Below are 20,577 nucleotides of genomic sequence, written 5' to 3'. Positions count from 1 at the left end.
AGTGACCGCTGTGGACCACCCGCTTGTCAGAAGCGTGCAGGTGGACTGCCACAGGGACAGTGGTCTGGGAAGCAGGCTCGTCATCAGGGCTTCACATACTTTTCGTTTCGCTTCGGGAGTCCAGATCTGTTAACGTGGAAAATGACGGTCTTACAACAATGTGTGTCAAGAGGCATGGTGAAAAACAGTTCTCAAATTAAATTATGGGCTTTTCAGACCTTGCCCTGTCTAAGTCAGTTGTTTTCTTACTCGGAGAGGCTCCCAGAGTTCCCTCCATCGACAGTTATTTTGCCACTAAGAGCAGCTGGAAGACTTTGCGGTTTTGTTTAAAGTGCCAGAGCAAGGTCTCTGGTGAGTGAATAGAAAAAATGAGGGTAAATGAGATTTTTTCCATTCACTGGGACATTGATTTTTCTAGTGTGCACTTCTTTTATTCTTTTGTCAACTGTAAGCAATAAGAAAAGCAAAAAGTACCAGGCAGTGGTTGTCTTTGCTGTGCATTGCAGACCTCATTTATTGTTAGCTCTTTTTAGGTCAAGAAACTGTGATCTACTTCACCCTATACCTGAGCTGCACTTCCTCCTTCCAGCGGCAGAAACATAAGAAAGCAAATCTCTGGACATGCTTTTGCCAGTCGGTGTTTTATTGCAATCCTAGTGAGTCATCACTTGACAATGCAAGTGCATTCGGTGAATGTTATTCTGGTGCCCCGTACTGGGGATAGATTCCAAATCAATTTTTCAAAGCATTGCTTAAATTTCTTTTTAGCAGACCTTTGCCCCTTGTGTTCAGATTTCATGTGGCTCACAATGAACTTTCAGCCGTTCAGTAGCATATGCCCAGAGTTCTTCAATCTTGTGCTGAGTTCAAGTGGAAGAGTTCAGCAAAATGGAGCTTTTCCCTCTTTCCATGGCTCTTTATTCTTGATTGTGGCCATTGAAGCTACATTTCTTTCTCTCATTATTTATTTTCTTTGTAGATCTTAGGTTCAGCTGTCATAGGTGGATAATCACATTTTGTATATTCTTCACAGGGTGGTTTTAATATCCTGTCCAAAAATTTATACTCCAACTCATTCCAGAGCTTGAACAGTATCCAGTTTTCAGTTTTAGATAAATCAAAAAAACTACCTGGGGACTGTCTTGGAGAATCTCATAACTCAATCAATTTGGTTTGATTAAAACCAATTTCTATATGCAATTAAGTATTTTCTAGCCCAGAATTCATCTTTGTTTCAAAACCAAATCTCTTACAAGATTACCAAAATTCCAGACTTCTTATTCTGAAGTGAGCTGTGTACATTCCAGTATATGCAAAAGACCAACAGTTTTGTATCTTCTTAGCAAATAAGATACAATTGCATGGCATCCTGTGCCAAAGTACATAGAGGCATCCTTTAATACGCAGGTGAATAAATCTGTCTGGTTAAATACGTTTGCAGACCACATGGCCATTATTGAATATTACAGTGCTTCTGCATGATAAAAGTGTAATGAATTCTGAGAATGCCCCAGTTCTGACTTTGGGTCTCTCTCTCATCTCTCCCCCTCTCTCCATCTCTCTTTCTCTGTCTTTCTCTCTCCATCCTCCCCCAGGAGAGGGGAGGTGAGTGCTGAGCTGTTGATGGTCATGGCCAGCAAGACACAAGACCTTCAGTTCTTACCGAAGGAAGCGAGATAGGCCTTTATTCACTAGACAGATTACTTATCCTTTAATCATCTTACTTTTTTAATGCTGAACCATCAAGCCCCATACCTTCTGTCGTGCTTTCATCTTCATCCCACAATAAACCTCGTGGCTCCGAACATGACAACTGTAATGTGCTAGTGAATCTATACTCCTGTAATATTGACTCCAGTCTCTACATCCTCTAAGCTCTCTTTTTTCCCTGCCTTTCTTGGTTGCAAACACCGCATACCAGGGTCTAGTAATAATAACCAAGTTATTGAAAGTTATCACATACAAATAATAAAGTTTTCCTTCCTCTATGCAAATCTGTCTCACTACAGTGACTGCTGATGCAGAAATTCCGATCTGCTGAGACATTCCCCGCTGACCCAGTAACCCTTGTTCTAATCAGCCAAGCTGCACTTTTATTTCAGGCTAGGCTGTTCTCCAGCTATTTCATTCTCAGTGTATAAATTTTAGTTAGCTTGAGAAGTATTTCTTGGGAGGGCAATTGGTGCTTTGCCATGAAAATAGGAGTCTGGTGTTCTAGAAAGTTCATGTGCCTAAACAATGCTTAGAGATCGGACTCAGTTCAGTAATAATATCCAGACTAATGCATTATGTTCTTAACCAGGTAAGGAATAAAATGAAGTTTTTCTCCCTATGTCAGTATTAATTTTAAGACAGTTTTTAGATATGTTAGTAGGGCATACTGTGCATGCAGAAACCCCAATTTCTATGAACTGCAAGCAGGAATTTGGACATGAATTTTCCAACTCCATTATCCCCCTCCACTCCCAGAATGATGAATAAAAAAGAGTATTTATTTCAGGCAAACTGAATTATATTTCCACTTTTATGATAATCGCATTGTACTTTTGTCATTGTTTTTTCTCATTAGAAATGGAAATGAGAAACAAAAAATAGGGTTTAGGTAAGTCTCAGAATTTGGGAGGCAGGTCAAACCAATTTTAACAGATAAAGAGGGGTGTTCTGTATAGCCTGACATAGCATAGTGCTGAATATCCCCTCAGTAATAAAATTTTTGTGTTCAGTGTGGTGAGTCAGTGTTTTTACTGGATAATGAAATTATTGTCCATTCCAGGAGGATAATTTTTATGGATGATTTGTTGATTCTGTACGCTCAAAATTTCAGGCTTTAAAAATTGCTGCAAAGAATTGACTGCAAGGAGATATAATTTAAGTTAGTATTGCTTCACACAAAAGCCAGTTATTGTACCTAGATTCCTTTCCTGTACTCTCAGAAATAGGAAATATATTTTATCTTTCTTTTAGTTTTTGACCTTGCACTGACAGCCACTGTGGTTTGAGTGTAGCCAGTACTGTAGCTGATGTGAGAAGTATTTTACCTGAAGATCTGAAGTGGCAGACAAGCTTGCTTGCTTTCATTTCTCCTTGCAACTGTTTGGTCTTTTTTACAAGCAAACTCAGATCTAGCGTTGTGCCACCAGTTTCCTGTTTCTTTTGGGAAAAGTAGAGAATGATCTCAAACCTGCTCAAACCGTCTGCTTTTTCTTTTTTATGGAATTTTTTTTTCACACCACGCAAGTGAAATCTTAAAACGTAAACATTTTAGTTGACGTAGATAAGTAAACGAGAAAGCAAAGTAAAATGAAGCAAGGAGCGGTGGGCACATGATTTTGTTGGTGGTTAGCAAATGTGTATTGCCAGTACGTTGAGGAGGTGAGCCACAGATCCAAGAGGAGGAGAGGAAGGAGGAAGAAGAGGTAGCTGGAGAGTGCTGTCAGGTTTGTTCCTCATACAAATGTAACAACCTTCTTGCATGGACAATAAGTAATCAGAAAACGAAATGTTCCCCTCATCTCCTGTTCCTGGAGTAAATGAACAAACTGGGAGGTAAAAAAATGAAACTAAACAGATGAGCCTTTGGCACTCACTCATATTTAACTTAATAATGAAATTATCAGCAGAACAGTGATCTGGATTTTTCAAGGCTGGAACAATGTAGCTGAAAGGCTTAACAAAACCCGAACAGCAGCAGGCACTGCTGTTTGGGTTCTGTTCTTATCTATCAGGGCTTCTGTGTGCTCTCCATTTAATTAGTACACCTTCAAATCCACAGGACCGATTTTTAGACTTTTAAAATTATCTTACACTTTGACCAGTTCCGGTGAAATTGTTGAAGGTGATTAGGAAGCCAGATATGGCTCAGATATTGCAAAATATAGAGTTAGAATTTGTCCCCGTGGGGCTTTTTGTCTGATTTTTGAGTTCCCGTCCTACACTGGGTGGAGTATAATTGCATTGTTTTCTAGAGTGTAAATAATAAATAAAGATAAAGAAATTAATCTTCTATTTCAGCTGCCACTTCCCCTTTTCTTTCTGTTTTCACCTGCTATTTACATCCAAAAGCAGCCTCTTTAAAATATGCTATAGCTCAAGATAATCTCCTCAGACAGAACCAAAAAATTTTCTTTCTCCGGTGGGGAGAAGAATACTTCATTTCTATTCCTTGAATGCAGCTTTTTCATGCCTGTCTTAATGGATTAAGCCAGATGAGCAGCATTTGGCCACTCATTCTTTTAGTCTTGACACAAAATTTTAAATTATGATTGCTTGTATGATGCAATGAAATTATGTATTTAAAAATTAAATTGTATGTATTTATTTTATACAAAAATGGCTAATTTATTTTTTTAACAACTTAGCTCATGTGGGTAAAAGTCTATTAGGTTTTCTTTCAGTGCAAAGTAAACAAAACAGAAAGAAGTGGTAATCCCCCAAATTCACACTCTAGGAACGTGTGGCATACATATCACTCCCCTGTTCAGATTTATTGTTTATCTGGACATCTTAGCACTGGAACAAGACTGAGATTGGAAGCTTAGAACTGCATATTCCTGTATGTCACAGAGAGTCTGAATTAAGTGCTGCTTGTCAGCAATTTTATTTGAAGTAGATGATTCAGACGACTCTTTATTTGAAGCACAGAATCGTGCATCTCAAAAGCTCAGCCTCGTTTTGTCTTAGTGATGAGATTAGATTATTTGAAAGCATAAGATGAAGAGTCATTTTTAAACACGTCCTTGAACCTTTTCATAAAACATGTTAGGATTATGATAACAACTGCTATTTTAAATATTAAATAAAAATAAAAAAATAAAATCTCTGGACACTGAATTTCAGGTGTGTCTTTGGATTAAGATGTGAAGTCTACAATTACGGAAAGCACTAACATTATGCCTATTCAATCTTCACTTTTGCTTGATGGCTTGACTTATTTGTTTGTGCTTCCCCCACATTTTCCTGTCTTTCTGCTGTGACCACTGTGCAGAAAAGGATATTTGATAGCTATGAAACTATAAAAACAGCTTGGAGGGGAGCTCAAGTTTTACAATGTACCTCAGTTCCCTGGAGTTACTTCCATCCCTTCTGAGACCAGGAAATAATGAAGTTCTCTAGGACTTCTTGATTATCTGTGATTTTCCATTCAAAGGCATTTGGATAAATCAAAAAAAGGATCTGATAAGCATCCAGACTCCTAGAGCCTTAACAGAAGTTACATGCTTGTTGAGATTCATCATCGCTAGCTTTTAGGAAGTAGAGAAGTAAGGTTTAAGTGACTTTGGAATATTGATATACTAGAGAGACTATAGATGAGACTTGTAATTGTTGAGTTTTTTCAATTAAAATAATTTTAATAAAAAATCACACTAAAATTACATACCACTTTTCTAGAGGCATATTTTAACTAACAATTTGTATGGTGTAGAAGGAGTTCAAGGCTGTCTTCTTTTTAAAGAATTTGGTGGTCATAGGAAGCTGTAAGTGTACATATGCTGCCATCTTCTGGTGTAATTAGTGGCCTGCACCGATGATGTCCAGCATCTGTGCTAAGCGTGCGGTGAGCATGCTCTCTTACAAGATAATTTATCATTTGATTTTTTCTTCCCCATCAGGAGTGTGATCAAGTTCATATAGATGATGTTTCTTCTGATGATAATGGACAAGACCTAAGGTAAGATACAGCATTTCTTTCTTTTTTTTTCTTCAAAGATTAAATAAATTGAGCATTTACAGGAATACATTGTATTTATTTTTACTGTATTTTGGGTGTTTGCAGTACCTACAGTTTTGCAACTGATGGCTTCCATGCAGCTGCAAGTAGTGCAAACCTTTGTCTGCCAACAGGTGTAAGAGGAGGGGTTGACTGGATGAGGAAGCTGGCTTTCCGTTATAGAAGAGTAAAAGAGTTGTATAATACTTACAAGAACAACATAGGAGGTGAGTTTAACTGTCAGAACCAATTTAGAATGCTTATCAGGTTAAACTGGATGGCGATGAACTCCCACCAAGGGAATGTGCCGTGGAAGCCACAGAGTGAATGGAAAGTGATGTGACTGGACCTTGGAATATTGAAAGCTGTCGATTGTAATGGCAGAGCCAATATTGTGCTGTTGTGCAGGAGAACCAGAGGCATAGAAACCGAGCAGGCTTCCATTTCACTTCCACAGAGCCCATTTTTCTCCTTCAGTCCCAGCTCGGCTATACTTAGCATACTGATTGGTTGAGCCACTTACTCTACTTGAAATATACTGTTATTCTAGGAATGAGGATGTATAGTTTCCACAGCACAAAACGGTTGTGGATGGCCTTTTCCATCTGATGTTTTCATGATCTGGTTGGTAGCAATATACTGCTAAACTCTCTGCTGCGTATTTGCTGCTCTGTTTTCACCAGTGGATGCAAGAGAACTTCTGCACTGCCATGCCACTAGCCCCTTTTGTTGACTCTGTAGCTTACATAGTTAATTTTGTTAGTAAGAAACGCGAGTCTCATCAAGGCCAAGAGCTTTCCTGTTACTGTTTTCATTCACGGACTCACTCATGTCCGTGCCAGCAGGCTTGTAGGAAATCAAGCAGCAGAACTGGAAGGATCTGTTCTGGAGAGTCCTGTGTGACTTGCAGAGACAGCCAGCCCTCTGCTGAGGAGGGCAGCATGCCAGCTGACTCCCTCAGGAAGAGACTGTGAGAACAGAGAATACTTACAAGTCTTCAAGCGTTGCTGCAGCCACAGTTGAGGATGAGATGAGGCCAACCCAACCGGGAAGGAGTTCAAGTGAACACTCTCCCATTCCATAGCATGGGCTTTTTCAACTCAACTGAAATTTATCTTAAAGGAACCTGAAACGCAAAGCTCACCTTCAGCAAAATCAGAGAGTTTGGTGTTCATTTAGCACTTCCTGCAGTCTCTCAGAAATGGGAAGCAGTGCAACTAATGCGGATAGTGAATTAATCTCTACCTTAATCATTTTCTGAATTATATTGACCTGTAATATATGTTCTCACTCTTAGTAGTTCAGAGTCTTTACTTGCCACAGGAAGAAGCAATAGGAACAAAGGGTGATAGCAGGCGGTTGACTTTCACTTGCCCTGCCTGGCCTTTCATTGATGTCATGAATAGAGTTTTTGTGTATGAATAATACTTGAACACAACAGGACATGAAGAGCAGGCCATCAGCAAACAAATTTATTTCCATATGTGTAACCTGAGGTTCACCTACATACAGAGTCATAACAGGGCAGTTTTAAACATATGCAGATACAGCAAAGACAAGTTAATTCTAAAGTCTCTTCTTTTGTGTCTCTGCCTATGATCCCGATGGCATGGATCTCCTTGTCACTGCCTCTGATAATTAGAGAGCAAGATGTATGTGAAGATTTGGTTTAAAAAACATTAATTTCTGAAAGGTATACTTTGAAACATAGTACAGTAGCCTGAATAAATTTTAAAAAATCAAATGACTAGTTATTAGTGTATGCAATACTCTGACATTGCTTGATAAAATGAAGTGTAAGTAAAAACAGACCAATTTACTGAGCCTTGAAGACAGTAGATTTTCTTTTTGATGTTTATTTCAAGTTCTAGTGGAACTTAAAATAGGAACATATAGATTTTATGGTCATGTCATGGTCAGCTAATACAGAATTTAATTTGTTTTTTTTCTTTTCTTGCTTTTTTGTATGAAAGGACTCCTGGGTCCTGCTAAAAGAGATGCATGGTTGCAATTAAGAGCAGAGATTGAAGCTCTGACAGACTCCTGGCTAACAAATGCACTTAAATCATTATCAATTATCAGCACAAGGTATGTATTTGAGTCTATTGTAAAAAAAGTTTCTAGTTTTCAACTTGAAATTGCTATTTTTTGACATTTTAGGTTATAATAAATTAGTGCCTTAAAAGAACAGAATGGGTCTAAGACAACTTTTGAATAGGATATAGGAAAAATTCCATTTTCAGTGATTCCAGCATTTACTAAAGATAGTACAAAGTGTCTTATGAAATGTGATAAATGTCCCTGCATACATTGAAAGGGTATTGTAGAATTCTGAGCCAGCCTTTAATTTCTTAACTTCTGGGCATCATCCTCTGAACTCCACGTCTCTCTGTTCTGTCCTTCCACATTTGTGCCTATTCACAGTGCTACCTAAATACTGTATAACTCCCAGAACACAAAAACATTTTGATTCTGTCCTTCCAGACAAATCTGTATGCTTAAGCATATATCGAAGTTTTAAGCAGTGCGAAAATCTGTTTTAACTGAGTTAAAAGTCTGGGCTCCCAGTAATGAGATACAAAATGTATTGTTCCTTTCAAGTAATAAAACTGTGAACAGTGCTGCTGCTTAGTTAGCCATGCAATATGTATCTCATCAGAAATCCTCAAAAATTCTGGTTTTAACCATAAAAAAGAATAATGTTAAGCCATCTTGCCTTCTGAACATGTCTGGGAAAAGGATCAGCATCAAGTGGAAAGAACAAACTTGGAAAGACGTGAAAAACTTACTTTAAATGTAACAACTTTCATAGTATGTTTAGCTCTTAATTGTTGCTTATTTTACAGTGTCTTAAGCACCTTGAGAAAGAAAGTAAAAAAATGTGCAAGCCGTTGTGTTTAGCTCTGTATTTCCTTCCGAATTGCTAGTCTTCAAAAAGACATTTGGTAATGAAGGCCAGTTGAGCATTGGTGGCTGAGTCTGGAAAACTGTTACCAGCTACTCAGGACTGTTAAATACTAGTCTTTTGTCTTGTCTTCAAAGAACTGTACAGCTATAAATCTGTAGAAGCTACCCGTGAGGCAGTTAAATGTTACCTATGCATTACTGACAGGAAATGGAGATGCATAAAGGCAGAAGTAGTAGCCTAAGGTCTTGCTTGGAATTTGTGGAAGAATCGGGAGGAAAAATCACAACTATTTGGTCTCAGCTCCATGTTCACACCATGGTCACGCTCATGTTCCAGCCTGTCAGTGCCTGAAGTAGCCCGGCCCTGAGCTTTCTGTTGTGTAACTGCCAGCACAGCTTCTCCATTCCAGTTTTCATCCTCACCATTCGATGCTAGCTTATTAACATGATTATTCTTATCTCTGCCTCTTCTCAGAAATATTCTTGCTCTTGAAACACGAAGACAGTGATGTCATTGTGCAGAAATGTGTATTGGCTGTTTATTTCCCCTCAAGACAGGGGTAACAAATGATGTTTTTGCATTCTCCTAACTCTCTTATTTGGCTGGTAGCTACTGCCAGTTAATTTCCAGCATGAAAATGATGCTTTCAAAGCATGCGAATGCCTGTTTTCAGAGGTAGTAGGTAATCTTAAGTGTCTGTATTTTAGTGGACCGATCTTCAGGGACCTGTTTTTCATAAAACAGTGTGGAATATTTCCTTGCAAATCAGGCTTGTATCTTTTTTAAAGATTTTTTGGAAGGTTTTATGCACATTTTTTCTGGAAATGGTGGTGCTGAGCAGCACTGCTATGTGACTGAAAATAAATGATGAGAAATCCTGAATATGCTCTCCACAGCTGCTTCACCTCATCAGCATTTGGGGAATTGTTCTAAACTATTTAGACTGAAACTTTTTCTCTCATTTTAGGAGTAACTGTGTAAATGTGTTGGTAACAACAACCCAGCTTATCCCAGCACTTGCAAAAGTTCTGCTGTACAGCTTAGGAGGAGCTTTTCCTATTGAAAACATTTACAGTGCAACCAAAATAGGTAAGAAAATTATTCTTTCGTCCATTCTGACTACATTGGATTACCAATATTTTTTTGCCAGTAATGGATGGACTCCAAGACACTTCCCTGACACAGTGTTAGCTACAAGATTTAGCTATTGCATATGTTCAGATGTGTTTATGTCAATAAATTCCTAATTTACCTTATTTTCAGTGATGCCTGAAGGAATAAAGGTCCCCATACTGATTAAAAGCCTCAGAAACTCCTAAGTACAGTGCAGAAAACAAAAAAAAGTGCAGAAAAGAATGAAGAAAAGTGTTATGTGATTTCAAATCTAAGCAGAAGATCTGTTAAAACAGTCTCTGCTCTGACCTTCAGCTCTATGTTAGCACAGCCACTGCTTCACAAGTTTTTTCTGGAAGCATGGTGCATCAGTGATGGTAATGACAACTGTTACCAACAGAAGCTGTGTTGATGGATGCCACAAGGGCACTTCCCTATTCTGTTGATAACTGTGTGATACCTCTTGTGTATTACAGTTTGGAAATTTAAGAGTACTGGAAATTGTGTCCAAAATTTTCTTGTAAACCAATAAAAGTTATAATTCCTGTGAAATGTGACACAGCCTGCAGTAGCTGGTAATTTTGGCAGATTTCATCATTTACCAATTATTAATTCAGGAATGCTTAATTTCTATACCTGTGACACCTTATATAACATGGAGCGTGACACTTAATTCACAAAAGCATTACAATATATTTCCTAAATTATTTTCACAAGTGAAAGAAGAATGAATATTCAAGAAGTGTCAGGAAAAGTTATTACCTCAGTCATCCTTTAATTAGTTGTAGCTGTCCTCTAGACAGAAATGCCTCAAATATTTTAAAAACTTAAGGCACAAAGTATCCCAAATACTGCATGGTACTGAGCAGCCTCTGGAATGAATGTCATCTGTCATACAGCCTGTACATGTTGGATTCAGTCACTGAGATTGCACTCGGACCACAGGAAGGAGCATTAAGGAATAGTGCCGACAGCACAGAAGGGGGTGGTGAAGTGAAGCAATGTCTCTGGAGGCCCTGTCGAAGTAATTCTGCACCAGGAATTCCTTCTGGGAACAGTGTGGCCACTTGTGGTACAAGATCTCTCTCTACTTTTCATCTCAGTGATCTCTACACTGTGCTGAGCACAGGACTGTAATTGCAGCGACTGAAATCTAGTCCTCACTCAACAGTTAACACACATGATGCTTTTCCTAATCATAAGCCTTTTTTTGTGGGACAGCTGAAAAAAAGCAAGAGGACAGCAGTGAGAATCAGAGATCTAGAAATCGTGAGCTCATGAGGAGACACTGAAAAACCTGGGGTGGGGATAGACATAACAGCAAACAAGGTAAAAAGCTATTGCAGAGACGAAAGAAATAATCTTTCTCTGCGTTGATGGGAGGTAGGACAATAGGTGATGTTTTGTTTGCAACAGGGCACGTGTAGGTTGCATATCAAAGAGAAACTTCCTAATGGAAAGGGTTAATTAAATATGGAGATCACCCATGGAAACAGTGAAATCATCATATTAGAACAGTTTTAGGATTGATAGCACAAGCTTTTGTTGGTAAAACTGAACCTGCAGTACAATGAGAATACCAGTAGTTGTCTTTGCTTGGTCCCTTTCAGTCCTGTTTATTGTTGTTACTGGCTTAGCCTGCTTGCCTGCATATTTCTCTAGAAGAGCCAAATGCTTCATGGAACTTCTCTCAGGAGTTAATTTTGTTTGTCCATTGTTCTTTGAACACTTTTTCCATTGCTACATCACTCAGTGTTGCAGATGCATTAGAATTAAAACTTCTGCTTTCTTTAAAAAAAAGTTACTACAATAATAGGGAAATATTTAAACTCAATAATTCATTCCCTGACCTATTCATTTTTGCAGTGCTGTGAATTTGTTTAGCTTAGTGGCTTTCCTCTAACTCTTAAGAAAGAGATTTAGTTTTACCTGGAGCAGCTTAGTGTCACTAATGGAATTCATTGCTTCTTACCAGTTTTGGCTCTAAATCCCAAGGCTGGGAACTTCTAAAAAGTAGTAGTAACAATGTCTTACCATTGCAATAATCCTTTGTAGGGCTTCACCATAACTGACTTGATAGCTTGAGTAAGTAGTGCATTGTTTTTCAGGCAAAGAGAGCTGTTTTGAACGTATAGTGTCCAGATTTGGCACTAACATAACTTATGTTGTGATTGGAGATGGCCGAGATGAGGAACATGCAGCTAATCAGGTAACTTCACTCTGAACTCTTATCTCATTTATCTTCCAGGAAAAGAAAGTTGCTTTGAACGAATAATGCAAAGGTTTGGCAGAAAAGTAGTGTATGTTGTAATTGGGGATGGTGTAGAAGAAGAACAGGCAGCAAAAAAGGTAACCTGTCTCCTGAAATGTTGGTGTGATACATAGCTACTAATGCAAGCCTTTCTGTTTGCATTTCTGTCAGTGTTGCACAATGGCAGAATTACAAATAATTTCAATCTACAGATGCAAGGCAACAAGAGCATGATGAGATCAAAACTTAGAGTAAAATGAACCATTTGGATTCTAGCATTTGCTTCACCTCAGTTTAGAAAGAAAAAAAAAGCAAAATTATTCTAAAAATAAATGACAAATGATGGCAGCAAAAATGTCTGAATAGCTTCAAGCAAATGAAAGATGGAAGAGATAGAAAGGGCTATAACATGAAGGCTGGGTGATGGTTTTCTTTAAATGGTGAAATCAGGGAGGTATAGAGAGAAGTGTTAAGAGAATGTGGAAAAAACATCTAAAGGACTGTGCAAATGTTTTGCTAACATAGATGAAGATCTGTAGCTTACTGGAGCAAATATGATGAACATACGATTTGTTTAAGAATGTCATATCTGCAAAAGGAAAAAGAACACAGCACAGAGGTTGTGCACCAAATCTGTGTTTCTAAAAAAGAACCGTTTCTTTAGAAATATTCTATTTTCTCATGACAATAATTGAAGTCTGAATTCCACCAAATAAGTTTTCGGTGTTCAGAAACAGATCAAATTACTAATTTGCACCATACTTTCCAGTGTAACCCTGGAATTGTGCAGAAACTGAAAATTTTTGCCTCAGTGTCTGCACAGGAGGTAAATGTTGTTGGCCTGGGAGCAGCAAACTAAAGTGTCCTGGAATGGAAACAAAATTAAAGCAGCCAAAATGCTTATTCCAAATGGTTCCTTAGTATAGGTACAGTACTGGTGATGGGTCTTCTACAGTTTGTGCTAAAGAACCTGGTGATTGGATTGTGTACTTCCCAGTCTGGCATGCTTTTTTCTTAACTGGCTATATTGCATGAATAGATAGAGAATTCAAAGAGGTCGATGAATATAGCAAATAGATCTGAACACAACATGAAAGTATGGGGGTTTTCTATTCTGGTCAATTGCGGAAAAAAGAATAGTGTATATATCTGCATCTCTTACAGACACTGGTGCTTTCTGCAACACAAATTATCTTTTTTAAACCAGAAATGCATTATTTTCTCCCCAAAACAGATTCCTGGTTTTCCCCCTAGATGGACAAAAATGTAATTCAACTCTGTTTCAAAGTGTTGGGTGTGAAGCCTCTTTTAACGAAAGTCTTGCAGCCCTTTAAGTGATCATTCGGTCTTTTGCAAAATGTAATAAGTGGAGTAGAAATGGATTTCCTATTAATGCTCCTTTGTGTGTGTTTGCATGCTAACAGTAGGCAAATAGCCCTTACTAAATAACCAGCTTTCTCCAAAGAAAATATTAAGAAAGGCTATGTAAGTATTTTACCTTTGGTTGAACTATTAAGCTCAGATCTATTTTGGTCTGATTTTTGTTAGTACTTTACTAGCAAAAATCAATCCATAAACACAGTGGTGTAAAATATGTGGTGGTAATCTGAGTAGCCTTGTGTGTCGTATGCCGCCCTGTGTCACAGTGTTCATCTTTCCTGACCTTTTCCCCCCTCTAACAAACACAGCACAACATGCCTTTCTGGAGGATATCCAGTCATTCGGACCTCTTGGCTCTCCATCAAGCACTGGAACTAGAGTATTTGTAACTGTGTTCTAAAGTTGGCGATCCTTTTTTTTTTATATATATATATTTCAAGTACACTGAATTTTTATGTGTGATTCAATGCCTCTGGCTTTACACATATGAATTGTCTTAAGAAGGGAAGAAATATTTGGAATTAAAAATTCCAAATTGAAGAATTCAGATTGCTGAATGGAGTTAAAACGTTAGTGCTACGTAAGGAAGCTCTAAGGTCTTATATATACAACGTTTTTAAGTGAATTAAAACTGTGGAAGTTGCTGGTACACACCAAGTGAGCCCTGACAGGAGTGAACAAAGGACTCGAACTGGCAAAGCACCAACAAGCGTTTTCCAGCCAACAAGGTGGTGTTCAACAACATTCCTCAAAATGGGATATATTCTCAGCACTGAGGGTTGAACCAGACTTTAGCCTACCTAAGCCTACACAGAAAATCTGAATTGGAATGCACTCAGACTGTATAATGACGATCCTGTCTAGACCTGTAATTTGTGTAAATTATTGATGAAAATAATTTACTGTGACTTTATTAGCAGCTGATTTTGGAAGTGGATGCAATTTTTCTTTCTTTAGGGGGGGCAGGGGAGGGAGAGGGTTATATAATATTGTCTCTTTTATAAGTTTGGCAAACAGAATGTGCATAATGATGTGTTGTGCCTTAAAGAGAAGACTGTGTTCGTGTGTTATAATGTAATTTTGGTTAAAAACTATGTAGATAAAAAAACCTTTGTGATAATTTTTGACATGACCAAATTTGAAATTCAAAGAAATCAAAGAGCAGGGCTGCACCAAAGCATTTCAGTATTTGTTGCAGTAAGAAAAAAAATAAAGGAAAGTTTGTGTTTTTATTTGGATTCTGAATAATTCCACTGATTGTTTGAGGAAAGTTACGAGTATGTTGCGAGGTTGATACTGGGGACCGCTGCCTTGAAAGCTGAAAAAAAAAGTGTTTAACACCTTCAGCATCATTTCTTGATTCTCCGACAAGAGAACTAAGAGCCATATTCATGAATTACTTAGTCCACTGAAAGCTATACAGTGAGTGCATCTGCTGTGTATAAAAGAACAAATTCCCACTCAGCAGACAAAATGTACAGGTGGCATTACTGGAGGTGAAAATGTGGAGTTACTTCCAGATGGGCAATAAAACACAAGCTCATTAGGAATGAACTTGCACAAATGATGCTACATTTAGCATATTCAAGATCAACACAAGTTGCTGAAATTGCTGGTATGATGACATTGGCCATTTCAGGAGCACAGTCCACTTCTTGGGTAAATATAACAGTGTTTTGGCAGCTTTTCCATTCTGTTCCACATTCATGTGTCTTCTGGTTTGGGTCAACATGATTTTCCTCACCTATTTTTGATTGCACAGCAATAATACACAGGAGCATCCCTAAATGATTTTGAATCAGAAATTTCAACAGCATGTCAGGCATAGAATCATAGAATTATAGAATCATAGAATCATAGAATGCTTTGGTTTGGAAGTGATCTTTAGAGGTCATCTAGCTCAACAGCCCTGCAGTGAGCAGGGACATCTTCAACTAGACCAGGGTGCTCAGAGCCCCGTCCAACCTGGCCTTGAATGTTTCCAGGGATGAGGCCTTCACTACTTCTCTGGGCAATCTGTTCCAGTGTTTCACTACCCTTATCGTAAAAAATTTATCCCTTGTATCTAGTCTAAAGCTACCCTCTCTTAGTTTAAAGCCATTGCTCCTTGTCCTATCACAGCAAGCCCTGCTGAAAAGATTTTCCCCATCTTCCCTATAGGACCCCTTCAGGTACTAGAAGGCTGCTGTAAGGTCTCGCCACAGCCTTCTCTTCTCCAGGCTGAACAATCTCAACTGCCTCAGCCTTTCCTCACAGGAGAGGTGCTCCAGCCCCCAGATCATTTTTGTAGCCCTCCTTTGGACTCGCTCCAACAGGTCCATGTCCTTCTTGTGCCGGGGGCTCCAGAGCTGGACGCAGGACTCCAGGTGGTGTCTCACCAGAGCAGAGTAGAGGGGCAGAATCACTTCCCTCGCCCTGCTGGCCACGCTTGTCCTGATGCAGCCCCGGACATGGTTGGCCTTCTGGGCTGCGAGCGCACATTGGTGGCTCATGTCAAGTTTTTCATCCACCAGTACCCCCAAGTCTTTCTCGGCAGGGCTGCTATCAATCCCCTCATCCCCCAGCCTGTATTGATAGTGGGGGTTGCCCCAGCCCAGATGCAGGACCTTGCATTTCACCTTGTTGAACCTCATGAGGTTCACACAGGCCCATTTCTCAAACTTGTCCAGCTCCCTCTGGTTGACATCCCGTCCTTCTGGTGTGTCAACTGCATCACTCAACTTGGTGTCGTCTGCAACCTTGCTGAGGGTGCATGCGATCTCGCTGTCGAAGTCATTGATAAAAATGTTAAACAGCACCAGTCCCAGTACGGACCACTGAGGGACACCACTCGTCACCAGCGTCCACTTGGACATCGAGCCATTGACAAATACCCTCTGGCTGCAACCTGCCAACCAATTCCTTAGCCACCGAACAGTCCACCCATCGAATCCATATCTCTCCAGTTTAGAGAGAAGGATGTTGTGAGGGACTGTGTGGAAGGCTTTACAGAAGTCCAGATAGATCACATCCATTGCTCTTCCCTTGTCCAGTGATGTAGTCACGCCATCATAGGAAGCCACTAGGTTGGTCAGGCAGGACTTGCCTGTGGTGAAGCCATGCTGGCTGTCTGGAATCACCTTCCTGTCTTCCATGTGCCTCAGCATAGCTTCTAGGAGGATTTTCTCCTTGATCTTCCCAGGCACAGAGGTGAGGCTGGCAGGTTGGTAGTTCCCAGGGTCCTCCTTCCTACCCTTTTTAAAAATGTGCACAATGTTTCCCTTCTTCCAGTCACCAGGGACTGCACCTGACTGCCATGACCTTTCGAATATCACGGAGAGTGGCTTGGCAATGACATCAGCCAATTCCCTCAGGAATCTGGGATGCATCTCGTTAGGTCCCATAGACTTATGTATGTGCAGGTTCCTCAGGTGGTTCCAGACCTGGTGTTCCATTACAGTGGGAAGGTCTTTGCCCCTCTGGACCCCATATTGCAGTCCATCAACTGGGGAGGGGCAAAGAGAGAGGTTGCCAGTGAAGACTGAGGCAAAAAATTTGTTGAGTACCTCAGCCTTCTCCTCAGCTGCTCATAGGGGGAGGTATGCTTTCTTTAACCTTCTTTCCCTGGCTGACATACCTGTAGAAGCCCTTCTTGTTATTCTTAGCATCTGTTGCCAAGTTCAGCCCCAGCTGCGCCTTGGCCCTCCTGACCTCATCCCTACACAACCAGGCAGAATCCCTGTACTCTTCCCAAGATACCTGTCCCTGCTTCCATTGTCTGTGCAGTTCCGTCTTGCCCTTAAAGTTGACCAGCAGTTCTCGGCTCAGCCATGCCGATCTCTTCGCTTCCTCGCCTGACTTCTTACACCTGGGGACTGAGAGCTCCTGCGCTCTGTGGAAAGCATCCTTAAAGATCTGCCAGCTCTGTTCTGTCCCCCTTTCCCTGAGGACGGTTTCCCACTAACTCCCTGAAGAGCTGGAAGTTGGCTTTCCTAAAGTTTAGGGTCCTGACCATACTCCTCACCTTTCCCATATCCCTCAGGACTGTGAACTCCACCAATGCATGATCACTGCAGCCCAGGCTGCCTCCAATCTTGACGCCACCGATGAGCTCACTTGCACTGGTGAGCATCAGGTCCAGTATTGCATCCCCCCACGTAGGGGTGTCAATAACCTGGCTTAAAAAGTTATCCTCAATGCATTCTAGGAATCTCCTGGATTGCCTACCGCTGACTGTGCTACTTTTCCATCAGATGTCGGGGTGGTTGAAGTCCCCCAGCAGGACGAGAGACTGTGAGTGCGAAGCCTTCTGGAGCTGGAGGAAGAAGGCTTCATCAGTAGGCTCCCTTTGATCAGGCGGCCTGTAGTAGACACCCACTACCAGGTTCCGCTTGTTGCCTCGGTCTCTGATTCTTACCGATAGGCTTTCAACCTGCTTGTGGCTATTCTTAAACAGCAATACTACACAGGAGCAACCCTAAATGTTTTTGAGTCAGAAATTTCAATAGCACGTCAGGCATCTGAGGAAAGGATAAGGAGGGGATTTTCATGAAGAAATATTGAGAAATATATTACCATAATTTTCATTGTGTCTATTAAAAATTACGGACCATACGGTGATAATTGCCTTGTAAGTTTTGAACATGCTACCTTTCAGCTTTGGAAAATGAGTAAGGTCCATGTTGCACGCAGGGTCCCTAGCGCTCCATGTGCAGCTTGATCACTCTGAAACAACAGCAAATGATTTGTCTCTTACAGCAGAAGATGAATTTTTGATTTTTGACACTGCATGTGGAGAGGTTGCCTGTGCTTTGGCTGCATGAAGAGGTGTGTGCACGAGAAATGTAAACTCCAGGATGCCTACACAAGCACAGTAGTCAGCACTGAGGTGAAGAGCTTCCCTCTCTGTGCTGTGAAGCCACCATATGTCTAGTTACCAGGTAGTAACTTTGTTGATTTAAACTTTATAGGTTTTATGAAAGTTAGTTGGTAGGTGAAAGCCTCCAGCCACTCAAAGTCCAAGGCAAAACTCCTCTATAAATTCATAAAAATGGGATTTCTTTGCTGTGTTCGAATTGGATATACAAGTCACCACACAACAAACTGATGATAATTTGTTATCACTGGGCAGTTTAAAGCCATTGCATGAGACTTGTCACATATGAAATCATTATGCACTAGCTATTTGGGTGATAGATTTGTGTGTCCAAAAAGTAAGAACGATGCACGTGTTCTTTATATTTACAGTACTTGTCCAGTCAAATTTGGCCTGGAAGTACATTTTTCATAAAAAGCTGTAGTAACAGCTTTTTATAGTTTTTCAGGTGGGAAGAAAGTATTTCTACTGGAATAGGAAAATTGTTCAAACAAAGCCCTTCTCAAGTTCCAGCATCATAACATTGCATGAGAATCTCAACATCAAAGCCTTTATAAAACAAAAAATTGATATGATGAACTGGCTTACTTTTCCTTTTTTATTTTTTCTGGAGAAGTCATAGTGTTATTTAAATGCATGAAGCAATATTATTTCTCAAGTTATTTGTTCAGCTTTTCAGTGTTCTTTTCCTAATCAGATGCAAGAACAAAAAATAGGCCAGCAACAACTGTTGGTTCTTATAAAAGGTTTGCAGTGCCTTCATTGGAGTTGTGCTTAGCTGTCTGTGGCAGGTATGGCTCAGTTAATATACTGGACTTCTAGAGAGGAGATGGAGGCAAAAGGAGGGAAGTTTTACAGAGCACGACAAAATTTTCTGATTTTAAGTTGGATTCTGTGTGCTACCATAGCAGAAGTTAAATTTAAAAATAAATAATCCACAAAAATGTACATACAAAGAAAATTCAAGGATTTAGCTCAAAAGCCTTCACAATACAAAAATCCTAAAACAAAATTGCAGAGCACAAATACTCTCTTGCTAATCAACAATTGTTATATATCTTTCAGTAAAAGTGTGTACTACACGCCTGCCTTGTAGAGAGAAATTACTCTGATACATTTTCCTGCATGAGCAATACAGAGGAGAAAATAACCAAGGCAGAGATGTAGTCACACCAGACCTTTCCAGAGGGGCCTAAGCAGATTAAACTGAAGGCTGGTCATTCTGACATGGAGCGCATTTTAATTCAACAGCATATTAATGAGAAACTGCCTTCCCTTCAGCCTCTCCTCAATAACCATGATTGAGCACAATGTCATGTCTGCAAGTATTTTGGGCAAATGAAGTATAGATATAATGCCTTTTGCTGATACTCTAGCAGTTCTCAGTCAGTACAGAACTTCAACATTCATTAGGCATTTGAGTAGTCAGCTTGCAGAATACAAATACGGTGTGAATGCAGTCACAAGACAGTATCTTAAATAGCTATAACTGTGCAGTTCAGTATATCAGTAAAATAGGACAGGAAAAACTAAAAATGATGCTTATTTTTAGATGCCTGTTGAGATGGTGTGCAAAGATAATAGGTGGCAGCCAGCTCCCGGATCTGTTTTTATTAGAATCCAGAGTAAGCAGCAGTGTTTGCATCTAAAGCAGATGCAGAGTGTGTTCCAGTGCAAGCACTGACAAGGGAGATGAGGCCAAATCAAAATCCTGTATACTAGCATCCTTCATCTCGGGGCAGATGAAATCCTGCAGCCAATTGGAATTTGCAGAGTTTATGGAGAATATGGACTTGGCCCACAATAGGAAGACTAGAGTTTAGCTGTGAGGTTGTATCTGGATCCAGGGTTTTGGTTCAAAAGTCATCTCTGCTTTACAGGATTGATACCAGGCATATGCTCTAAATGAATATGGTGTTTAGTATCTCTGAAGAGGAGCTGAAGTGACATGAGCCAAAATCCCAGCAATAGCAGCATTTTGGAGGTATAATTGAAGCCAAGGGTCTCTGTCATGTGTTAGCAGATTATAGTTTATTAGGGCCTACATAATTTAAGAAAATGTAAATTAAAATTGAAAGCTTGTAAAATTATGTACATCTTTACTATTTCTCAATAAATACACTTGGAAATGTCATTTTCTGCACTATACCATGTTGTAAGATGCTTGGTTTGTGATTGAAACCCTCCGTGCACGATGTCTCTTACAGGAACTGAGCGTGACCTTGGACTCTTTTTAAGTATGTCCACGCTGCCTTTGTGGTTCGTGCCTCCAGCAACCTCGTGCCCGTGTCGTCTGGTAGAGACTGGCTCATCCACATACTGTTTGCAGGGTGAAGCCTTTAGAAAGAACCTCCCTCTCCTCT

General features: G+C 39.9%; 1 protein-coding gene across 19 annotated transcripts in view; it reads left to right on the top strand.

Moving 5' to 3' along the window:
- Nucleotides 1–20,362, top strand: part of EYA4 (EYA transcriptional coactivator and phosphatase 4) — a 160,524-nt gene extending 140,162 nt beyond the window's left edge. For 14 of the 19 annotated variants that reach the window (XM_075414037.1, XM_075414033.1, XM_075414034.1 and 11 more), the window contains 6 exons: nt 5,610–5,668; nt 5,774–5,934; nt 7,681–7,795; nt 9,583–9,704; nt 11,977–12,077; nt 13,668–20,362. In XM_075414037.1, coding sequence (XP_075270152.1) covers nt 5,610–5,668; nt 5,774–5,934; nt 7,681–7,795; nt 9,583–9,704; nt 11,977–12,077; nt 13,668–13,748 — 639 coding nt within the window. In that variant the 3' untranslated portion in view covers nt 13,749–20,362. Of the gene's footprint in view, nt 1–5,609; nt 5,669–5,773; nt 5,935–7,680; nt 7,796–9,582; nt 9,705–11,836; nt 11,938–11,976; nt 12,078–13,667 lie in introns of all 19 variants that reach the window. The other 5 variants (XM_075414035.1, XM_075414030.1, XM_075414024.1 and 2 more) reach the window with 1 other exon arrangement.
- Nucleotides 20,363–20,577: the final 215 nt, after the last annotated feature.

This window comes from Opisthocomus hoazin, chromosome 2 (genome assembly GCF_030867145.1).
Source record: "Opisthocomus hoazin isolate bOpiHoa1 chromosome 2, bOpiHoa1.hap1, whole genome shotgun sequence".
NCBI lineage: Eukaryota > Metazoa > Chordata > Aves > Opisthocomiformes > Opisthocomidae > Opisthocomus > Opisthocomus hoazin.
Note: the sequence above shows the minus strand (reverse complement) of the source record. Positions and strands in the feature narration are given on the sequence as shown.